The 19,476-nt window shown below is 47.4% G+C and overlaps 1 protein-coding gene across 1 annotated transcript in view; it reads left to right on the top strand.

Moving 5' to 3' along the window:
- Positions 1 to 1,469: 1,469 nt before the first annotated feature.
- Lama1 (laminin subunit alpha 1) overlaps positions 1,470 to 19,476 on the top strand; it is a 130,227-nt gene continuing 112,220 nt past the window's right edge. The window contains exon 1 of the mRNA XM_036173624.1: positions 1,470 to 1,596. Coding sequence (XP_036029517.1) covers positions 1,515 to 1,596 — 82 coding nt within the window. The 5' untranslated portion in view covers positions 1,470 to 1,514. The remainder of the gene's footprint in view (positions 1,597 to 19,476) is intronic.

Here is a 19,476-nt window from a genome sequence, read left to right on the forward strand (position 1 = left end):
GATTGTACTTCAGGCGACCCTGTGCATGTATCTAATGCATAAGCCTCTGTAGGCAGTTATTTCAGTGCAGAAACAGTTGTGATGTTCTAATTGTTTAATGCTTGAATAATTACTTTTAAATACTTAATTTGCCTAAAATAATTTATTTAACAATTAGGTATTCACGTTAATATTTAAATAGTTAAGAACCTCCAGATTTAAAATTGAGTGGTGTGGTGAGGGGCATCACTGAGCTACAGCGCATTTCTTTTCTATGTGTATGAATATTATTTCGCCTGCACGTGTGTTTGCACACCACATGCGTTACTTAGTGCCTTAGAGGTCAGAAGAGGGGGTTTAGGTCCTGGAACTGAAATTAGGGATGATCATGAGCATGAGTTGAGCTCTGACCCCTGCAAGGGCAAGAGCTCTGAGCAACCAAGCTGTTTCTCCAGCCCCAGTCTATCTTTTTTAGAGGCGCAAACTCTACAGGCTTGTTGTTTTGTACTTCCTTTTAACAAGTAATAGCCATGTACTCTCGTTAAATTTTACTCATTAAGTGGCTAAGGACCTGTGCTTTGAAACACTGGAGTTGGTAAAGGTTTCAAATTAATTTAAACAACTGGCTAAAAAAAAAAAGAAAAATCTCCCTCTCTGAAAAAGAAAATGGCGCTGGGATTGTGTAAGACATTATAGAATATGCTTATAGTGTGGAAATGCGCTATGAATACTGTTGCGAGGAAGCCAAATTAATTTTCTTTCTAGGATTGAATGTAGTTTTTTCAAAATCAACGTTGAGACCTGGAGTCCTCCGTTTCTTCAGTAGTATAAATATACCTACTGTTAAAGTACTTGGCGACCATCTGTGCCTTCCTTAGGCAAACAAGTTACTACTCATTTTCTGAAGGAAAAAAAAAACAAAATCCACCCCAAACTAAAACCTTAAGAGCTTTTTCTGAAGGCCCGGGGTACCGCAAAGATGGACTATGTCCTGATAAGAGTTTTGAAGCCGGGGACTGGCCAAGACTGCACAGGTCCCACAGACGGAAAAGGGTCAACAGGGCAAATACTTTCTTGGTATTTGCCCTCCAGGCCCAGGCTCAGCAGAAAGTCTCTGGCTTCTCTCTCTCTCTCTCTTCCTCCCTTCCAACTGGACCCCTGCTGCAGCAGCTCACCCCAAGTGGAGTCTGGGGTCAGAGTGCCACCTGGGAGAGGCACCCTAAAGAAGGACTTGGGGAAGGCAGGGCGCCCCGTGGGGGAGGGACCCCCAGGAGGGACCTGGGCAGGGCGGGGCTCCCCCTGGAGGACAGACCCTCCAGGTGAAAAAAATCCCGGCCGAGGAGGGTGCCTCCTGGGGGAGGGACCCCGGGATGGAGGGGCGGGGCGGGGCGGGGCGGGGCGCAGCTAGGCCGGCGGGGGTGTGTCCGAGGGGCCTGCGCACCAGGCGAGGGTCGGTCTAGGAAGCTCACACTCGCGCAGTGCCAGCGAGCGTGGTCGCAGCCTTTCCCGGGAGCGTAGGGAGCCGCGACGGCGATATGCAGGGCGGCGGCAAGGGAGCCGCGCTCCTGCTGCTCCTGGCCTCAGTGCTCTGGGTCACCGTGCAGAGCCAGCAGAGAGGTGAGCCCCGCGGCCGGAACACGGGTGACCCGGAGGCTGGCGAGTGGGAGCGTGCGGGGGCCGCGGGACAAAGCGCGGCGCTCCGGGCCGTGGGGTGGGCGCACGCACCCTAGCGCAGCGCGGACCTGCTGCGGGCTGCGCGGGGCTGGGACGCCGGCGGAAGCGGTCCCCCAGCCCGAGGACAGTGGCTGTTCCAGGAGCCTTCGACTTCGGTTTCCTCTGGCTCCGGGGACCCGGGGAAGCGGGGCGCGGGGGGAGGGCTTCGGGGGGGGTCCCCTGCTTTCTAGCTTCTGCGGGACCTTGAGTTCCAGCAGTGCAGTGGATGGCGAGAGTGGGGCGTCTGGGACGTGAGAAGGGCCACAGACTCCTCACCCAACACCTGAGTGGTTGTGACTGGCGGAGACCGCCGGGCTGGTTGACTGTGTGCACCACTCCTGGAATGAATGGGAACGGAGTTCTCCTGCATTCCCCTCATTGTCCTGTGCTGCAGAGAGAGACCATGGAAGGAGAAAGGCGGCCTCCTCTGGGCCACTGGCGTCCGAGGTGGTCTAGTGGGAAAAGACTGATGGAGAACGGGTCCCAAGGTCAGCGGTCCTAGACAACTGGGGCCCGCATATGGCGTCCAGGACACATATGTTCTTAAAAGCATGCTCTTTGTGTCGTCCCTCAAGTGACCAAATGGACTTCCCAAGGGTGTTTACACCCGGGGTAGGGAGAGTGGCTATAAAGGACGGAGAGTGTGTCCTTTCTGCACCGGACCAGTAGCTTTCTTTGCAAGGTTTGAGAACAGAACCCAACCCAAGGTGAATTTTCAGTGGCACTGAGAGTGGGAGGTGGCGGGGTGAGGGGGGGGGGGGAGAATTGGCTATGCCAACCAGAGTTGTCCTCAAGCCTATGCTTAGCTAGATGGTGACAAATGTTTGCTGAAAACATCACAATGTATGCAACAAGTGACACCGAGTGTTCCCACACAGACTGCACTCTAAGAGCGCAGGTTAAAAGCAGAAGGCCGAATTCGAAATGCCCTCGTGGGAAAAATGTGTGTTTGGGCATTGTGCGGAGCTGTGAGCTATGCAGGCTGTGAGCATCCCATTCATTCATGCATTCATGATGAAAGCGTTGGACCGAGCTGGAAACACAGCTTTGAATAGCTGGGCGGCTGCTTAGCTCTGAGCGGGGGCTGGAGAGGGGAATTTACATACTTATCTGGGAAAGAAAGGGCCAGCCTTTGGGAGGGAAGCCTTTGACTCTGAGAGTCCAACATCTTGTCTGGGAGGTTGTTGCAAGTGACCAAATCATGGTTCCCACAGGGTGGAGAAAGCAGCTTGCCTCAGTTTATTGTTTCAAGAAATTGAAAGTCTTAGATTAAAGAAGTGCCCTGAATGTATTCCGCTCCCCTGAGGGCTGGGCGCCTGGCCTGGGTGGTTATGAATGGTGTTTGGAGAAAGTGGACTGCGTGGGGCTTTCCTGCTTTGAGATGCTGCAGAAAACCACCTCAGGCAGGGCTTTTGAATCGCTCCTATCTAGTCTAGATTTGCCAATCCACACCTTTCCTAATGAGCATCCATGGAGTTTTGTTCCTTGTATGTGTCCTGGATGTTTGGTGAAATGGCATGACTTAATAATAAAATAATCCTGACCTACAAATCATGCATTTAATTAACTGCCTGTGGTGTGTGGAGTCTGTGTGTGTGTGTAGTGTGTGGGTGTATAGTGTGTGGGGGGGATGTGTGGTGTGTGTGTGTGTGTGTGTGTGTGTGTGTGTGTGTGTGATGAGGGGGGTGTCTGTGTGGGGGGGTGTGGTGTGTGTTCATGTGGTGTGTGTGTGTGTGTGTGTGTGTGTGTGTGTGTGGTGTGGTATGTGTTCAAGTGGTGTGGGGGGGTTGTATGTGTGTGTGTGTGTTGTATGTGTATGTGTGTGTGTGGTGTGGTGTGTGTGTGTGTGTGTGTGTTGTGTGTGTGTGGGGTGTGTGTGTGTGTGTGTGTGTATGGTGTGGTGTGGTGTGGTGTGTATGTGTGAGTGTGTGTGGTGTGTGTGAGTGTGGTGTGTGTTCATGTGGTGTGTGTGTGTGTGTATGTGGTGTGGTGTGTGTTCATGTGGTGTGTGTTGTGTGTGTGTGTGTGTGTGTGTGTGTGTGTATACTATAGCTAGCCTGGGTCTCATAATGTTGCCCTGATTGGTCTTGAATTTATGGTTCAAGTCCTTTCCCTGCCTCAGCTTTCTGAGTTGCTTGGACCATAAGTACCAACCACACCTAGTGGGGTGCTTGTTGTTTTGAAACTGGTCATGGGTCTAAAAGTATTAGATCATTCAATGTTCCTGTTGTTTCCACGGGGACTATTTTACAACTAACTGACTCTGGCTGAAATGGGAAATTTAAAGTGAGCTGTGATCTACGTACTAGTTAATAAGGGTTGTGTGTTTCCAGGACTGTGGATGTAGCTTAGTGGTAGAGCGCTTGTCTACCGTGCAGCAGGCCTTAGGTTCAAACTCTAGCACAGCCCAAAGGAAAGTCCAAGCTGCCGTGTTTCCTAAAACAATGTGCTAAACTTAGAGTTGGTTATTGCAAGTGTAGGAAACATCTGAGCAGAATGTTCATTTTGGTAAGCGGGGTGTTCATCTTAGCAGGCGTGCACCTACTCTGTGCCGCGCTCTCGAGCGGATTTCAAAGGTGCTTCTATTTCTGTAGCTGCTTTTTTAGCACGGGGCAATAAGATGTCACTGTAAGTTAGCAGGGAGGGCATGCATATTAAAACATGACTGCCTGCCCCCCACAGCGCCTGTGCCATCTGTCACTCTTTCCTGTTGCCTAGACATGCTGTATAAAGCCCATGTTTTTAGTTACTCTCCCGTACTTGAGCATAATACTGCCTCAAGGGTGTGAAACAGGCATGGAGTGTCTTGTGTTGCTCTTAGAATTGTGCCATTTCATATGCTAGCACAATTAAATGTGCATGTGATTACTTATTCTATCATAATGATGCTCAAAGCACCAGTTCATCCAGAAGGTCCTATGGATGTTCCTTATCGTTTACAGTAACCTTACAGAAAAGTGATGTAAGCAAAGCCTTACACCTTCAGGTACCTAATTCTGCAGCATCACCGCCACCAGCTGTGGTAAATCATGTACATTCTCTGTGGTTTTTGTCTGTAAAATAAGAGCAGAAATAGCATCTACCTGGAAGGAATGTCCATGATTAACTTAATTAATGTAGGAAAAGATTTCAAGAGTGTACTAAATATAGCTAGGCCATGATAAACATTATGTGTGTCATTATTATCAACACTATTATTACTACTATTTACAGAGTTATGTAGGGAAGGCTCTTTCAAAAACTGTATTGTCTCTAGACTGTTTTAAAAAAAATCCAGGTCTGTGTTTGAATCAAGTAGCATTGGGTTCAACTGTTCAGATGTGTCATTTTGATTAGCTTTGACAATAGTTCTGTTTGCTAATCTTGTTGAGGGTCAACCCTCCATCCTTTTTCTGTCCTCAGCACCACTCTAATTGTTCACTTTTTGGAAAGAGTAGCTTGAGAACAGTTGCCTTCCCTGCTTGGATGTCTCCCCATTTCCTTATAGTATCACTTGATGCTCCTGAGTTAGCTCTTGAGTCGGCTCCTTCTATGGCATGCCCTTGTCTCTTCTTTTCGTTCCTAGGACCACCTTGTGGGCTCAGATTATACCCCAATCTCTCACTTTGAGGATGTTCACACATGCCACCATAGTGCTGGATCACACTGGGGTAAACCCAGGAGGCTGGAACACACCCTGGCCTGCTGTCTTACAGCAGAGAGTCCTGAGCAAAGATATACCAGTGTCATGCTAACCGGTGTCCATGCATGCAGACTAAAGAATGCTCTGCCAGTCTGCTGTTTGGGTTCTTGAGACCTAGAACCCTCCCATACCTTCTGCCTCAGACTCCAGTGTTCCAAAATGCGCTAAGGAATGCTTAAGGTTGGCAATGGACTTTGTGACTGCCTTTCAAGACAGCCCCTGCCTGTTAGTTCTTGGCTGTCCTTCTCTGGCCCTTGCTTCTTGGAATGTTTCAATGCAAGCCATTTGTGAACATTGTTTCTCTAATAACTATACCAATTGTTTGCAGTCAAAGCCTGGATAATGGAGACATGAACAATACTCTCTCACTGACCTCCTATGAAAGCTCCCTGCGTGTCTTTTAGGCAGGTTTTAATATACCACTTACTAATGCGTGTACTTTTAAACTGGTACCTTTCAGCCTGTCCTTTCCAAGTAGGCCTCAGACAGACAGACAGGTGTTCTCAGGGCAGTGTTTTCTAGATCTTTCAAATTTTAAAACCAGATTGTTGATTTCTATTGCTGCTAAAGGTACTGTTTGCTGTCATGTTCATGGGCTGCTGCTTTTCTTTCTTTCTTTTTTTCTTCTTTCCTTTTGGTCATAAGGAATTGATTGGCATATATTTGAGGCTACATCTGGCACAGAGAAATGTCAGCACTGCAACCCTAAGGCAGAATAACTTCATTTTTAGAGAAGTTATTGTTAATGAATAAAGCCAAGCCTGCATTGTGAATACTGAAATTCATTGAAGGCAACCACCAGAGAGTCTGTAAGTCGAAGCCTTTTGTTAGTCCCATTTCTCAGCAGTGTGGACATGAGCTAGATGAGCCATGGTCTCCCAAGGAAGATAGAGAGATCTTATTTATACACTCCCAAGGAATCCCTTAACCTGCTTCTTTTCTAATATAATAATATACATCCCCAGACAATGGAGTAAATCAATGCATTGGAAAATTAATGAGCAGGAAAAAGCCTCTCTGTAGAAGTAGTTTAGTTAAGGTCATGAACTTTGGTTTTGTTGGAGCATGCCCGTCAGGTAGCTACTTCAGCAGAAAGCACCACGAGCCATCTGGGTTCGTTGCTTTTTTTTTTTTTTATTTGGCCTTTATACGAGGGGGTGACAGTCAGTGTTCAGAGCAAGCATTTAATAATAAATAACGCGGAATCCTTCCCCTTGTGTCTTTGTTTTCTCAAGGCCGGGTCAGGAGGGCTTTCTCTGGGTTAACTCGTTCCCACTCTTGCTGGGGAGGGGGAGGCAGCAGACAATGGGAGCAGTGTGGAGCCTGGTGGATAGCATTCTTGCCTTGGTTAGCACTTATCTCCAAGTGTTAGCTCAGAAATGGTGGCAGAGACGTGCCTCCACACTATCAGGAGCGTGACTGCAGTGTGTGTGCACTTAAAAAAAAAAAATCACTCATTTGAAGTTTGAATCTCTTCATTCCAGAAGTCTGATTTGTTGATTCAGCGGGCCTTCAATGCTTGGACCTCTTCTATCTCTGGTGTTGATATTGCTTGAGATTAGTGGCGATTATGGACAGTGCCAGCCTCTTTCATTCCCGAAGGTCTTTCCTGGATTTTTTTTTCCCCTGTGTTTCATAATTTCCTGCCAGAACCTTAGGAAATCCCCAGCAATAATAAAGATGTTAAAGAGACATTTAAATGTAATAGATCATTTTTTAGCTTAAAAAAAAAAAAAAAAAAAGAGCATTCAGGGCCATTGATGTGTCTCAGCAGGTAAAGTGCATGCTGCCAAGCCTCATGACCCAGGTTGCATCCTTGGGACTCCCGTGGTTGAGGGAGAGAACCAACATCAGTATGTTCCCCTCTAACCTCTACATGTGTGCTGTGACATGCATATGTCTGTACACAAGCATGCCCACACATACACACATAACCACAATGCTGGTGGTAATAGATCACCCATTAAATGCCTTCTACCCATTTGGAAAAGATAGACTTTTACTCATAAAAAGTGATGACTTACCCTCTCAAGCACAGGAGCAGGAATTCTTCCTTCTCAGAATGGCTCCCTCCCTGATTTCTGACATGTGTGTAATTTTTTTCCCCTATTACTTTGGTTGTACCTTCCTCTTTTGGTTGGTTGGTTTTCTTCTATACCATTTACCCAGCTCGTTTCTCTGAAGCTTTATTTCTTTTTTCATTAAAATCTCTCGGGGTTGGGGATTTAGCTCAGTGGTAGAGCGCTTGCCTAGCAAGTGCAAGGCCCTGGGTTCAATCCTCAGCTCCAGAAAAAAAATCTCTCTCCTCCATTTGTTTCCATTGCAAATAGCCATGAGCTACCTGAATTATCAGCCGGGAGACCTAGCATTAGGCCAGTCAGACTAATCCTGCTAAAATAACTACCTACTGTAATGGTATGTCCCTGTCCTCCTTCGTTTGTTTTGTTTTTCAGGACAGGGTTTCTCTGTGTAGCCCTGGCTGTCCTGGAACTCACTCTGTAGACCAGGCTGGTCTCAGACTCAGAGATCTGCCTGTCTCTGCCTCCTGAGTGCTGTGATTAAAGGCATGCGCTATCACCTCCCAGCATCCCTTTGCCTCTTGAGGTTCCTTCTTTTGCCTCTCTACCATGGCCCCCCATAAGTCCATCCAAATTCAGCCCCAGCTGCTAACCCTTATCCTAGCTTAGCATCCTGCTTCTCTTTTAGAGTTGTTTCTGTCTGTGGCACAGCTGTTGAGAATTCCATCACCTGAGATGCAGCCCCTCATCTCACATCAAACCCAACCCTACACTCACGCACAGCCTGCAGCTGGCTGCCTGAGGGATGCCTTGCTGTTACAGCCTGTGCCTGCTGCCTTATTTCTAAATATGCGCTGGATTCTGTATTAAATCAGGGTTCCCACACAGTCACAGTTGTTCTCTGGGCCACTTCTGGGTGGTTTTCCCAGGATGCCATTAGTCAGAGTCAAAAAGAAAGGACATTTCTCTGACACTTCTCAGCATTTCTTAGTACACACAGAAAATCAGAGCCGTGGCTTAGGACCAGGGTCAGTGGAAGTGGGTGACTGTAACACCCACTTGAACCACAGCGTGCGGACGAAGAGTTAGCTGATGAGAGGCACATCATAAATGATACGTTCTGTTAGATAGCTCTCAGGTTCTTAGTGCTTAAGAGGGGGAAGAGCAATGTGAAGTGACTTCACCTGGAAGACTGATGGTAACCTTGGTACATTAGTCACACAGTGAGTGGATTCCGGTTGTTGTCTTGGGATGAAATACACTTGTGTGGAACTTAGCTCTGATTAAAGTTCAGATGGATCTTCCCTGAACCATTCCCCAGAGGAAACTGGCCTGACCACCACAGCAAGTGACTCTGATGATGGTGACACTTGAGGTCCCCAGTGCTGAGCAATCATGATCGTTATTATCGTCTTGTGGATGAGCCTTAAGTTTCAAGGCCAACAGGGAGAACAGGGTCTTCTCCAACTGTTGGTCAAACTCCGAGTTAATGTGATTCTTGAAATCCTGTAGTTGAGACCAGTCACTTGTCATATGGGGAATGGATGAGATTCGGCATACATTCCAAGGGGAGGGGTGCTCACTGTGGAGTCTCACATGTGGGACCTGAAAAGAATTCTGCTCTTAAATGAATCAGAAAGGAACAAAACTCAAGCTTCATAGCCATATAATCTAGCAATCTGCTCAAGGGTGTGGAATCATTTAAAGCTACATACATCTCCAGAGGTGGCAAGTAAAACCTGCCCCCCCCCCCCCCCCCCCCCCCCCCCCCCCCCCCCCCCGCTCCTAGATGGCACACTCAGCCCTGACCCCTATAGCATCCTAGATTTCCTGCTACCTGGAATCTGTGGTTCAAAGTTCAAACATCCTTATCCATTTTGGTATTCGGAGGCACCAGACCTTTCCCGTCTATCCTCCCTCTACCCTCAAGAGTTTCCAGTTTTAATATTTGTTCCCAGAGCCATCTCTGTCCCTTGGCTGATTGTCTGTGTCTCGGGCTTGGGTAGAACTCTTTGCCAGATCCTGGAAACCCCTAATCTATTTCTTCATCTCTTTTACTCCAAACCTCTGATTCTAGCATTTCTTTGCTTTTGAAGGAAGGGTTTCTCTAACTCATTACCGCTCTGCCTCAGGCTTTAATGGAAGTCGTGTGTTCAGTCTTGAAGGTTAGAGTGGAGGGAACTAGCGATGTTTGTTTCAAGAGATATGCTTTTGGAAAGTGCTTCCACTTTTCCTTACAGAATTAGCAAGTTGTTGCTTGGTCTTGTGTTTTGGAACGGGGTCTTGTGTTTGGTCTATGCTGGTCTTGAATTTCTGAGCTGAAGTGGTCCCCCTGCCTCAGCGTCCTGAAGAGGCAGGACTGCAGGTGCAAGACTTAATACCTTCCTCAGGAGAGGAATAGCATTCCGTATGGGGTTGCTGCTGTTTCTGTCCAGGTTGCTTGTTTCTTTTCTGAGTCTTACTCCTTCACTTCTGTGTCTGTGCATAGAGGGCATGCTGGAACTGTGTGATGTGGCACATCTAGGAGGCTCTGTGTCCTAGCTAGTTTTACGTTAACTTGACACAAGCTGGAGTTATCTATAAGGAGGGAATCAATTAGGGATAAATGTGGGAGGGCCTAGCTCATTATGGTGGTCCTGGGTTCTACAAGAAAGAAGGTTGAGCAAGCCATGGGGAGCAAGCCAGTAAGCAGCACTCCTCCATGGCCTCTGCATCAGTTCCTGATTCCAGGTTCCTGCCCTGTTTGAGTTCCTGTCCTGACTTCCTTCAGTGATGAACAGTGATGTGGAAGTGTAAGCCAAATAAACCCTCTCCTTTCCCACCTTGCTTTGGTCATGGTGTTTTATCACAGCAGTAGACTCTTAACTAAGATACTCTGCTCCTGGCTGCCTTCCTTGCTATGAATTAAGAGCTGCAAGGGCATTTCTCATGTCCTAGTTGGATTTGCTTTCCAGCTTGAGAAACTCAAAGGTGTATGCTTGCAAAGGGATTGTCTCCTTAACATAATTCCCAAGGAAGGAGTTGAGGGTCTGGAGTCCTGTGGGAAGCTAGCTCCCACCTTTTCCAGGGTTCCTATGAAGAGGAGAGAGGGATAAGAAAATATTAGATAGAAAGATAGCGAAGAGGAGAAAGACAGAAACACAGGATAGCTTCGGGAGGACCTGGATCAAAACCCAATGGCTTCTGTCCCTTCAAAGGGGCTTTTTATAACAACACCAAGGGGCGGAGCAAAAGACCTCCCCCTTGCTAGATCAAAGCACATGGCAAGCCAAGTGTAGGCTCTTCCAAACACCTGGTAAGCATGCCCGTGGTCAAATCATCCCCTTATATAGCCCTGCTGAGTAAAGCAAGCTCAGATTCTCGGACCCTGAGTAAATTCTCACTACGAAACCTCTATGGGTCTCTACAGAGTCCCAGCTGGACCTGCAATTCAGGTTTGTAGGCTACACCTCTGGTCCCTGTCTCCTTTCTTCCTGGGAGAACTTAGAGCTTCCCTGCCTGCTTGGCTCTCTGGGTACCAGGAGAGCATTTTTGAACAGTTTTGTACAAACTCCCCCTTCAGGTTCCATGTAAGGCTTTAATACCACAGACCCCCAGGTCCCAACCCTGGCGATTATAATATGTTTGGTCTGAGATGGAACCTAGTCATTTGCATTGAAAAGATGCCCCCTGGGTGATTTGCTTGTGCAGCCAGGATTAAAAACTGCCCAGTGAACTTGCTGTGTAGGAAATGCAATAATAGCATGGGGCAGGTTGCTGGACCTGTAGAAACCTCTTGCTTTTAGAGGGGTGAATGTGTCTCTGTGCTGCCTTTGACCCTCCTGTGGTGCGTTTTTTTTGTCTCCCATGTGTTTAGGCAAGTACAATCCCAGTTTGGCTTTACTGGCTCAGCAAGGTTCTTATTCCACAAATACTTCCCATCAAGTCCTTAGGGTCCCTCATGTTCTGGAATAAGATCTGGGGGATTTGGACGAGAAGACTAATTGATTGGCTTTACAGAATTTAGTAAATACATTCTGTATTCAAGTTCTTTTCTGTCCTCTGTCTCTCTCTTCTTGTCATCTTTAAATGAGCCACAAAATCTGTGGGACCTTTTCTCTGGGATCCTAGCTGCCTCTTCTCTCCTGGGACCAGCCTGCCGATTGCCCCTGTACCTTATGGAGTTAGGTGACTCCAGGGTCCAGCCATCGTCAATCACCTTCTTGGATGTTGTCTTCTGTAGGGGATCGATCCATCTCACTTCCTTTTCAGGCTTCCACCAGAAGTTTTCCATTCATTAATATCTGATTGATTGCTTTGCCTCCTACGTCCCTCCGATGCAATCTATACCAGTGTTGTTCCACATCTGCAGTGCACTCCAACCCCACTGTACCTATACTGACCTTGCAGCCAGCTCCCTGCATGCATTCTCTGCCTCAGGTATGTGATAAGGGAGTGAAATGGCTGCTCCAGACAGACACACAGACAGACAGACAGACAGAGCCTAGAGTGAGGTCCACTTGCTGTGGAAGGATAGCCCTGCTGTGAGCGCTGGGCTAAGTCTAAGGCAACCTCTAAGACAGTTTTCAAAGACACCCCCCCCCCTAAGCTGTTGGCACCTGACATTCCTGAAGAGTGACTGTGAAGCTGGTGTGCCTTCCCAGCCCTGTTGAGGGGCTTGCTACTGTCTGCTGCAGGGCTCTCGGCTATGACCTGTCTCACCTCCCATGGCTAACTATTACCTATCCTGTAGAGCTATGGTTCCCAGCTCTGTGAACCTTGACGGGTTTTCCTAACACAGTGGAAGCCCTTTCATTTCCCCCGGGACACCGACTTAGTTCAGAGTGCTTGCTGCTCCTCTCTTCCTTCTCTGGCAGCTTTTGTAACCGTCTCTTCATTTACTTGGTTTTGGGCTTATAGATTGAAAAGCTCACCCAGCACCTGGCAGTGTCAGCTCTGTAGTGACTGATGGATGAGTGACTGCCCCAGTGCAGACCAACAGCAGGGGCTTGAGAGGCCTGTGGGGGCCATCGGGCAGAAATCCAGGCAGGTAACATGTTTGGGATCAGGAGAATCGGTGATAAAGGACCAGAGCGATAATCTCCTGAAAAGATCAGGCTAGCCTGGGAAGACTGGAACCTCTGTGAGTCACCCGGACAGGCCTTGGAAAGAGAGCAGGGGAGAATTTGGAAGACAGGACTCAAGCAGGGATGACCAAGCATTTTTGGGACCCAAGCCTCAGTTCAGAATCTAGAACAGCACACATGAATGGAGACTGTCTGGCAGGAGAAATAAATACCTTCCGAAATGCTTTGGCTTAGAGCAGGGTCCTAAGAACTCTCTGGCCAGCCAGGGTAGCCAAATTCAAGATCTCCATTCAAACAATGAGTCTCTGCCTTAGAAAAAAACATAAGGCGTGAAAGGATTGAGGAAGACACCCAATGGAGCCCTTGTACATCTGACATACACTCATGCACATGGACACATGCACACACAGTCCACAATACTTCTTGTCTTCCGAGGGTGTTATTAAACATTGCTATCATTTAGCAGTCTTATTAAACCTGCTGGCCACTGGGTACTCCTCCACATTGGGGAAGACTGAGATGGCAGTACCAGGGATGGTACTTGTTGAGTCTGCTAGCCAGTCTGGCAGACTTGGTGACCATGTCCCCTATAGCAGCCTCCTCGCTCCCAGCTTTGATGACACCCACAGCAACTGTCTGTCTTCCCATAACAATAGCGAGACAACCCGAAGAAGGATAGTGACAGGCACACACAATCCAGAGCACCCACCAGGAACCACATCACCATGTCAACACTGCCATGTTGTAAGAATTCAGCCCCATTTGCACCAGAGTGACAGTCAATACAAATAATGTGGAATACACCGAGAATCCGTGTGCTATCCTTGAGCAGGGGACAGGCTAGTCTTCCTTGCGTCTGGGAGAAGGATGGTATGCTGAAACATTCCAGTTGTGCTCTAGGGAATCTCCTTCCAATCTGGAATACAGTCAGCATTTGCTGTGTGCTTCAGACCTGGCACAGGTAGACTAGCTTGTTGGCATTTGCTGACTTGCTCTATTGTACAAAGTTGAGGTCTTTAGGGAACATACCTGCCTGGCTTTAGGACTTTGTTTAAGTGGAGGCACAGCTGTTCCCTCCACTTAAATGATTCTATACAATATCAAAAGTAGTAAAGATTATAAGCAGACCTTTAGTGTAAGTGAGTGCGTGTGTTCATGTGAGGGAGCCTGGGGCAGGATCTATCATCAAACTGGAGCTCAGAAAGTAGAATAGAGAGGTTGTCTACTGAGTTCCTGGGAGTCCCCTGTCTCTGCCTCCCCGGCAGTGGGGTTATAAGCATGTGTCACCCGCTGGCTTTTTAATTTGGGTTCTGGACATTGAACACAGGCCTTTGTGCTGGCAAAGTGAGCACCCTTTACTGACTAGGCTATCACCCCAGCCCCTTTGAAATTTTTGTTGTATTTTTTTTCTTTTTGTAAGTATTTTCCTCTTTTAAGTAAAAGAGCCTCATGCAGTGGAGAGCTAAGTTGTCTCTTCTGTCCTTGTCACATTTTGCGCAGTCTAGCTGTCTGTCATGTGCTCATTTTGAGACCCAAACTCCAGGTTAGCCCACCTGAGAGCTTTTCCACTGGTGGCTTTTGCTCAGATCACGTGGCCTGTGCTTTCTGTCTCTCCGCACCCCCAGGTCAAGCCAGTGTCTACTGCAGTGTCTCAGCAGGCTTCTGTGCCTGACTGTGCATCCTGGGTCAGCTCTGGATGGAGAGCCATTCTCTTCAGTGAGTCCTTACCAGAAACACTAGCAGCATCTCTAGAAGAAAAGCTTCCCCAGTTGATGTCTGGAGTTCTGAGATGCCTGTAATGTGACTCAGCAACATAATGAATGCGAGCTCTGCTGGTCCCTTTCCTCCATCTCAGACAGGTGTCCCTTCTGCGATATTTTAGCTGATATAGATGCCTTGATTACCATGGATTTCTCAATGAAGATCCTGCCAGTTTTACATGACAAGTGGCCACTGCAGATATGCTTATTCCAAACCCAAGGGATGCTGCTAATCAGGGCAGATGACCAGGTGCCTAGGGAAAATGAGCCTGAGGACAAGTCACAGTGATCTACGTCTAGCTATGGGTCTAATTAACCTTTCTGTAACTTGAACCCCCTCCCCCAAAACACACACAAGTCCTCGGCTTCATCCCAAAGTGTTTTTAAAATAATTCTATTTATGGTACCTATTAATGTTAATGTTTAGCAGGATTTTCGCTATGAGTCAAACCTCAGTTTGAGTCTTTGTAAGCTTGATCAAGTGAAGAGCTGCTGAGAATTTCAGTGTCAGAGAACATTGGTACACAGGTCAGAGCATCCAGGTACACAGTTCAGGGCATGCAGTTACACAGGTCAGAGCATGCAGGTGCATATATCAGGACACCCAGGTGCACAAGTCAGGGCATGCATGTGCACAGGTCAGAGTAACCAGGTACACAGGTCAGGGCATGCAGGTGAATAGGTCAGAGCACCCAGGTATATAGGTCAGAGCATCCAGGTGCACATGTTAGAGCATCCAGGTGCACAGATCAGAGCACCCAGGTGCGTTAGAGCACCCAGGTGTACAGGGTAGAGCACCCAGGTGTACAGGGTAGAGCACCCAGGTGTACAGGTCAGAGCATCCAGGTGCACATGTTGAGGCATGCAGTTATACAGGTCAGAGCATGCAGGTGCATAGATCAGGGCACCCAGGTGCACAGGTCAGAGCATCCAGGTGCACAAGTCAGAGTACCCAGGTGCACATGTCAGAGCATATAGGTGTACAGCTCAGAGCACCCAGGTGCACATGTCAGAACATACAGGTGTACAGGTCAGGGCACCCAGATGTACAGGTCAGAGCATCCAGGTTTACAGGTCATGGCACCCAGATGTACAGATCGAGCATCCAGGTGCACAGTTCAGGGCACCCAGGTGCACAGTTCAGAGCACCCAAGTGCACAGGTCAGAGCACCCAGGTGCACAGTTCAGAGCACCCAGGTGCACAGGTCAAGGAAGGGCTGATGAGCTTCCATGGATCTTGGTCCCTGCACCTAGAAAGGAAGAGTTATGTTCTCTTGGAGACAACAGGCCATATCTATTCAGGGGTCCCACTAGAGAATTGAAGAAACACTTGGGGTTGGGGGGTCTTTGTGATCATTAGAAAGGGGAAAAGTCCTGAGGGAGGGGGAGAGTGAATTTGAAACATATACTTAATTTTAATTAATTAAGTTAGCATGTGTCTGTGTATGTCTGTATATGTATGTATGTATGTATGTACATGTGCATGTAGGAAGATGCATATGTGAAGGCCTGCATACATCTTATGGCAATCAGTTCTCTTCTTTCCCTGTGTGAGTCTTGTGAAATTTGATCATCTGGCCTGGTGGCAAGTGCCTTTATCCACTTAGCCATTCCCCAGCCCCTAACAAGCACACTTTAAGACTTCAAGGTGTATGTGGGACTCACAGTTCCATAGGTATACCATTTGTAGTTTTTGGTAAAGTAGGAAATTTAAAGAAAATATTAGAAGATGTGTATATAGAAAAGGTTGCCATACATAAGCATGGTTTATGAGAGTAATCTATTAATGTGATCAGCACAGAGTTTTGATTCCTATATTACTGAACCACAGAAATCAAGTGAAGTTTCCTTGCCTTATTATCATAATGAAAATATAAGGGTTTATGGCTCTAGCTCAGTTGGTGCAGTGTTCACTTAGCATATGCAAAGCTCCTGGCCCCATCCCCAGTAGCGCAGAAACCAGGTAGCGGGGCACTCAGCTGCCATCCTAGCACTTGGGAGGGGAATGTGGGGGGATCAGAAGGCTCTTCAGCTAAAGAGGAAGCCACAGCCTGGGATTTATGAAACCTCAAAGCCCATCCCCAGTGACACACTTCCTCCGAATTCTTCTACTCCCTGGTGACTAAGTAATCACACATATATGCGGCTATGGGGACATTCTTATTCAAGCTGCCACAGTGACTGTGTGAATATCTGCATGCACACACGTGTGTGCAGGTGTATGTATTTGTGTGTGGCATGTGGAGGCCAGACGTCTATATGGTTAGCCCCCTCCATCCTGCTTCCCTTTAATTTTTGAGGCAGAGACAGACAGACAGAGGAGGCACCCTCAGGGACACTGCTCTGGCCATGGCTCTTAATACCATCCCTGCCCCATTCCATCCCATGCAGAGTTCCTTATCCCACCTTTGCCACTACAGTCTTTAGAAAGCTTTTTGCCTCCTTCTGTCTTCAAAATCCAAACCCTCCATGAAGCAGAAATTCAAGGTCTCAGGGCACCCAAGGGACAGCTTAGCAATTTCTACAAAACTGCCAGTCAGGGAATTATGGCAGCCGTTGAATTCAGTCGATAGACCATTTTCACTGCGTAGCAACATTGAGGCTATCTTTCTATAAATCACATATTTCTCTTTGTTCGTCACCATCTTTAATTCCTTTCAGAAAGTTTATGTCTTTTTTGGTGTATTGGTCTTGATTTTATTTCGTGTGTGTGTGTGTGTGTGTGTGTGTGTGTGTGTGTGTGTGTGTGTGTGTTTGATACAAATGTGTGGCAGACGCCTGGGTACAACTGTGAAATGCTTTGTGTGGAGAAGGCTGAGTCCCCTAACAGATTATCGGCAGTCTCTTAGTATAGAGCAGTCTTTGTTTTGGAACCTTTAACATTTTTCTTTCCTAACAATAAGCTACAGATCGTTTGTTTTCATGAAATCTCTGTAGTTCTTCCAAAGACAGTTGCTCAAGGTCTCTCAGATTAGAATGCAGAGTAGGCATCTGGAGTTCTGGTTAAACAGTTCCTGGACTGCTGAAGGAGGCAGGATCTTGCCGATCACCCTGGTGATGTTTATGCCAAGCTTGGCAAGCTTGGCTCCACTCAGTGTCAGAGCTGCAGGAAGGCCCACAAGGTCCAGTCCTGTGAACTCAACACATCATTCCCCAGGGAGCCGGTTAGACACAGAGCTTGGTGGCCCCAGTACGATCCACTGATTCAGCGAGATCCCCAAGTGATATGAGGATAATAAAGCTGAGACTTCACATTAGTTCCCCACCTCCACCCCTCCCCCCCCCCCCCCCCGCTCTGTGCACTCTGCACACCCCTTGGTCAGAGCTGCCATGTTTATGGCTGGGAAGGAGGCCGTTCTTCATGGTGCCATCCTCGTTTGTGAAAAGAAACCTTGTCCACACGGGATGTGGTTCAAGTCTCTTTAGGGGATTGTCTGAAACTGAATTAACCCCCAAGCCTGTGTATACTGTTTCTCCTCTGCACCCATGCTGTGGTAAGTTTAATTTATAAAACAGGCACGGCAAGACATTAACAGCAGCCAATGATAAAATGGAAGGGAGCAGCATAATGCAGATTTATAGTTGAATAGCAAGAGAATGTGAGATCAAGAGCTGGAGATGGGGTCAGTTCCTATAATATATGTGGTCAGGCGACAGCTTTGACAGCTCCGTGTTAGAGCACAATGCCTTTGGAACTGAGAAAACAGCATTGTGGAGGCCAGTGGGAATGACACTGGGGTCATCCAACTCTTTAAACCTTTGACGGGAGCATCTGCCTCCCTTGTAGGTCTGTGTGCGGCTGACAGCCATCTCAAAATGTTTCTGGTTTGTGAAATGTGTGCTAGATTAAAAGTAGAGCTAAGCCAGTGGGTCCAGGTACCTTGGGGCAAACATGGATAGTGTTTAAGTGTGACCCATCAGACACTGTGGTCCATGGACCCTGGGGAGGAGAATCCTCCACTGAAGCTGTCATCAGGCACATGCAAAGTCACAGACATTGAGGATGCAGTGCAAAATGAGTCAGGGTGAAGCTGCTTGAAATTATTGAAAATGCCAAGGCTGTTTAGGCAGAGCTCTACACCAAGGGCAGTTGTGCATGTGACCCCTTCAGAAGGCCACCCTCAGCACATGCCTGGAACAAACATCAGGGTTATTAACAATTTAAAATCATAACAAGAGTGCAGAAATGGGAAAAGAACTAGAAAAAAAAATAATCAAGACCCCAAGAGGCCATTATAAAGGTTCGTAGAAATGTTTAGGCTGGTTAGAAATGATGAATTATCTGGGCACGGTGGCTGAGGCCTCTAATCCAGTTCCTGGGAAGCCGAGGTGGGAAGAGTTTGAGTTTGGAGCCAACCCTGGCTACAAAGCATGACCCTGCCTTGAAAAAAAAGAAGTTGAATTAGTTTTTAAGTAAACAAGTGAGATAGATTTGTGAATATAAATGATTCACTTTAGTCCATATTTAACTCAAAGGTCCCCTTTGCTCTGACTTTGAAGTCAATCTCCTTCCTCTAAGTGGGCTTCCCTGGTCAGTGGGCAGGATATGAAGTTTGGAATGTGTGGCTGTGTTGTGTTTTTTGTGAAGTAATGATTGGGATTGGGTAGAATGTTGTAATTACTGCCCTTGGCACATCATGGTGAGTGGATTGTGTGCATGCATGTGTGTGTGTGTGTATGTGTGTGTGTGTGTGTGTGTGTGTGTGTGTGTGTGTGTGTGTTTCTCTGCAACCAAACTTAACTGCTGAGCCCAAACCTTCAATATGACCAAATATTATTAATCAATACCACGGGGGCTGGCTGGGGAAACAGCTCAGTAAATTGTTTGTAAGCATGGAGGTCTGATTTAGTTCCTTGGTACTCACATGATGCCAGATTCTGTAGCATGTCTGTAATCCCAGTGTTCTGATGGCGAGATGGAAAGTGAGGATGCCTGAGGTGCCCATGGCAGCTAGCCTGCTGTACATAGGGTATAAGAGAGTATGTTAGCCAAGGTAGAGAATGAGAACTGATACCCAAGGCTGTCCTCTGACCTCCACACCTGTACCATAGTATGCATGTGCCTGTACATACACACACACACACACACACACACACACACACACACACGCGCGCGCACGCGCGCCAGTAGTGGCAGAGATACACACATACACATGCACACACATACACAGATGAAACCAGTTTTAAAAGTGAAGCTCCATGAGGGCCCTAGGCATGTACCACTGGACATTGTCTCCTACAGACAACATTTGTGTCTT

This window comes from Onychomys torridus, chromosome 23, assembly GCF_903995425.1.
Source record: "Onychomys torridus chromosome 23, mOncTor1.1, whole genome shotgun sequence".
Taxonomy (NCBI): Eukaryota; Metazoa; Chordata; class Mammalia; order Rodentia; family Cricetidae; genus Onychomys; species Onychomys torridus.